Genomic DNA, 3528 nt, shown 5'->3' with positions numbered 1-3528 from the left:
CTTCCTCTCACTCTACACACTCAAGCTCGCTAGAGTTTTCACTTATGGGAAAGGTAGTCGCAATTGAAGGCCATAAGTGCCTTTAAATATGGCTCGGGCCCAAAGATTTAAGGTTTCTGCCAACAGCACGGACTCGTCGAGTCCATTCATTAATCCGAGTCATCAGTCGCGACCTTACTCGACAAGTTGAGGCGTCAACTCGTCGAGTCTCTCTTCTTAACTCAAAAGAAAAATACTTAAATTATGATACCTGGAAATCCGGATGTTACATTTTGTTTTTTTATTTCATAGATTTCTTCATCAACAAATGTTGCTACAATTTAACAAAAATAAATAATTTTGCTAAAACATAATACAATAGGAAGTTTGTTCACATTTAGTCATTGAACTTTTTAGAGGGAAACGAACTTTCGATTTTATTCACATTTTGTCACTAAACTTTTTTTCGTTATCTATTTGCCACTAAACTATTGAAACTGTTCACATGTTACCCTTATGACCGGTAACAGCCGGTCATAAAGGGTAAAATGTGAACAGTTTCAATAATTCAATGGCAAATAGATAACGAAAAAAAGTTTAGTGACTAAATGTGACAAAAATCGAAAGTTCGTTAGCCTTTCAAGTCATTATCCCTTAAAGTTACAGTAAAGTTATATCTTTTGTCACACCGATAATAGAATCAAATTACAATTATACATTTACATAAAAGTCCATGAAACTTTAAACTTATATAAAAAAAAGTCCATGAAACTTTAAACTTGTATAAAGAAGTTGATTGCATTGGAGATTCTTCCATTGGACAAAAGCCTATGTCTTATGTGAAAGGGAGACTTTTTTAGTCAAAAACCCAAATATCATTTCTTTTTACAAACAGCCTACATCTCTCTAACTCCGTTTATGTCCCCACCGGATCTTCCTCCTATCTCTATCACTGCCACCATTACTGTACATACCAGTTACCTCACCATTAAACCCAGTGGACAGTCCCCAGTAGCCATTGCTTTTCCCGAATAAAATCAATACCCCACAACACAGGGAGCAGTCCTTCTTCAACAGATCCCCATCTCACTTCGCTTTCAAATTCTTCTCCATGAAAGTAAGCTACAGTTTCCTTCATTTCTGTACGATCGAATGTTAATTCTCTACTCGAATTTAATCTTAATTAGTTGTTTCAACTAAATTTACAGCATTACTCAAGAAATCACATTCCTGCCTTCGGTAGTTGGGATTTCAACGACGATCTTCAATTCACACAATGCTTCGAATCCGCCAGACAAGCCGGTTTGATCCGTTGTAGCTACTCCGGAGATCGCGATCTCTACGTCGCCGGGGATTTATACGAGAACAACATCGTCACTCCCGCCATTATTGTCGCTCCTCGCCGCAGAGTAACTGTAATTGAATTTCACCATTTTTAACGTTGTTTTTTTTTTTTTTTTTTTTATATTCAAATCTCGAATCAAAGTTGTGATCTGAGTTTGGAGTTGTTAATTTCTGTTGCGTAGAGGTACCCAAAGGAAGCGAAAAAGGTGTACGACGGTGATAAGAAGGAACCGCCGAACCCGGTGAGTGTAGCAACACCGACCGGAGCATGGAGCAAGCAAGCGAAACCGATGGCTGTGGATGAGGACTTGTACAAGATCTCGCCGGAGCTCCTCCGTCTGAAGCCCAGAAGGGTAAGTAAATTCGTTAATAAATGTTTGTGGAAGAAAATGATCGACTATATTTCAACATCCGATTTGAGTGATTTCTACTTTTTAAAGTAATGCTCGATGATATTGCAAAGCACTAAAACGATGATAAGAAATGATCATCTTTTAGATAATACCACAAAATAACAATCAAGTTTGAAAAATATATCTTTTCCAAATTCATTTTGCTTTACAAGGTTTCTTATAAAATAATCCGCTAAAAAAACTTATCGTTTGCTCTTTCTTTTTCAAAATAATTTTGCAAAACTTGAATCAATATGCAAAATAATCGATTTATTATTTTTTTTGGTGCTAGAATTGTCCTAAAATTATTTTTATGAACTTAAAAGAATTTCCTCAAAACAAATTAGGAATATATGATTATTTCATGGTTTAAAGAATAAAAATTTTAATATGACACATCTAAATTATAAAGCTTTCTTATAATAAAATAATACGACTGCAAACATTTTAATACAAATTTATAAACCATTTAACTCTTTATATTATAGCCAAATTTTATTAACTTATCTATCTAACTGATTACGAATCAAAATTTAACCCATGCTTCTCATTATATGATTAAAGTGTTCATATTGTATATTTATTTGAGTCCATAATTTTATATCTTTAATGTTGTTAGAATATGCTAGTTGAAAACAAAGTAATCCAAATCAAATGGATGTTGATAGGTCAATAAATTGGAATTGTAGGTACAAATTTGACGTTGTTTGACTAATAATGTGGGTCTTGTTTTATTTGACAGAAGAGGTGGGGATTGTTTTCTACGTGCATGTCTGCATAATGTGAATCAAGAAATTGGAATTCAAGTTTTTATGTGATTCGATTTGTGTTGTGTTTGGTTGGAAGATAAGAAGAATTCCATCGAATTAAACTACAAAATTTCATCTAGTAGACGAACTTATTGGTGGAATTATAATCTGATCCTTCACATCAAAATTAAGAAGGCTCATAAATAAGTAAATGTAGATTGAATGGCTATTAGATGAACCCTTTCTTATATGTAATATGATGAACACTATAAGATGAAGAAAAGGGTTATGTATTTGTTAGGAGACTAGAAACTATATTTCTTGATGAAGTTATGTTGATTACTAACACTAAGAACCAAATAAAAGTCTTTTTTTAATCATGGGTGATTTAGATCAACCACAACAAAAAAAAAAATACATGTAAAAGACACAATCCGTTTATACTTTTTATTGAAGCAAAAAAACATTGTTTTCCACAACTCACCAAAAGGCATTATTTTACCCTTCCATGTTGCAACCAGTGTGCCCCAGCATAACATTTTAAGAATATTTAGATAATGGACAAGATGGTATAACATTATTTTGGTATCATCTCATATGTCACATCATTCATGATGGTATAACATTAATTTAGGAAACGATCACCATGTTATAACATGGTATAACACCCATTAATGTTCATGTTATCGTTTTTTTAATATTTTTTTCGATTTACTTATTTATTTTTTTCAATTTTTTAATTTATTTATTTTCAGTTTTTTTCAAATTTGTTTTTTATTTGTTATAATATTTTAAAAAAATTAATAAGTCATGCTATTTGATTAAATCTTAAATTAAACATAACATTTTAAAACTAAAAATTACAGTGTACAAAAAAAAACATTGAAAGCAAAAAATACGATATTCCTAATTTAAAAACATAAAACGATAGTCCTAATCCAGATATTCTTCTCGATATTTTCTTTTATCTTTCTGAGCACTTGGACTTCTTGTGGATTCCGCTCGTGCGAAGAATTGTCAAATCCTTCGTCATTTGATCTTTCTCTGCCCGACAATGAAGGAAT

The 3528-nt window shown here is 32.2% G+C and overlaps 1 protein-coding gene across 1 annotated transcript; it reads left to right on the top strand.

The window, feature by feature from the left end:
- The first annotated feature begins 806 nt into the window (after positions 1-806).
- On the top strand, positions 807-2793 carry LOC145008557 (pathogenic type III effector avirulence factor Avr AvrRpt-cleavage: cleavage site protein). Its single transcript, XM_078967152.1, has 4 exons — positions 807-1096; positions 1188-1394; positions 1506-1676; positions 2458-2793. Exons 1-4 carry the CDS (start codon positions 1091-1093, stop codon positions 2494-2496), a joined length of 423 nt encoding a protein of 140 aa, XP_078823278.1. The 5' UTR covers positions 807-1090; the 3' UTR covers positions 2497-2793.
- Positions 2794-3528: the final 735 nt, after the last annotated feature.

This window comes from Lactuca saligna, chromosome 8 (genome assembly GCF_052625555.1).
Source record: "Lactuca saligna cultivar CGN05327 chromosome 8, ASM5262555v1, whole genome shotgun sequence".
Classification (NCBI taxonomy): Eukaryota; Viridiplantae; Streptophyta; class Magnoliopsida; order Asterales; family Asteraceae; genus Lactuca; species Lactuca saligna.
This window is presented reverse-complemented; position numbering and strand designations above follow the sequence as displayed.

What these genes read in the sequence shown, in the direction of transcription:
- LOC145008557 (XM_078967152.1), top strand. An exon ending in CTCCTCGCCGCAGAGTAACT is followed by an intron (nt 1,395 to 1,505) that starts GTAATTGAATTT and finishes TCTGTTGCGTAG; the next exon opens with AGGTACCCAAAGGAAGCGAA. An exon ending in TCCGTCTGAAGCCCAGAAGG is followed by an intron (nt 1,677 to 2,457) that starts GTAAGTAAATTC and finishes TTTATTTGACAG; the next exon opens with AAGAGGTGGGGATTGTTTTC.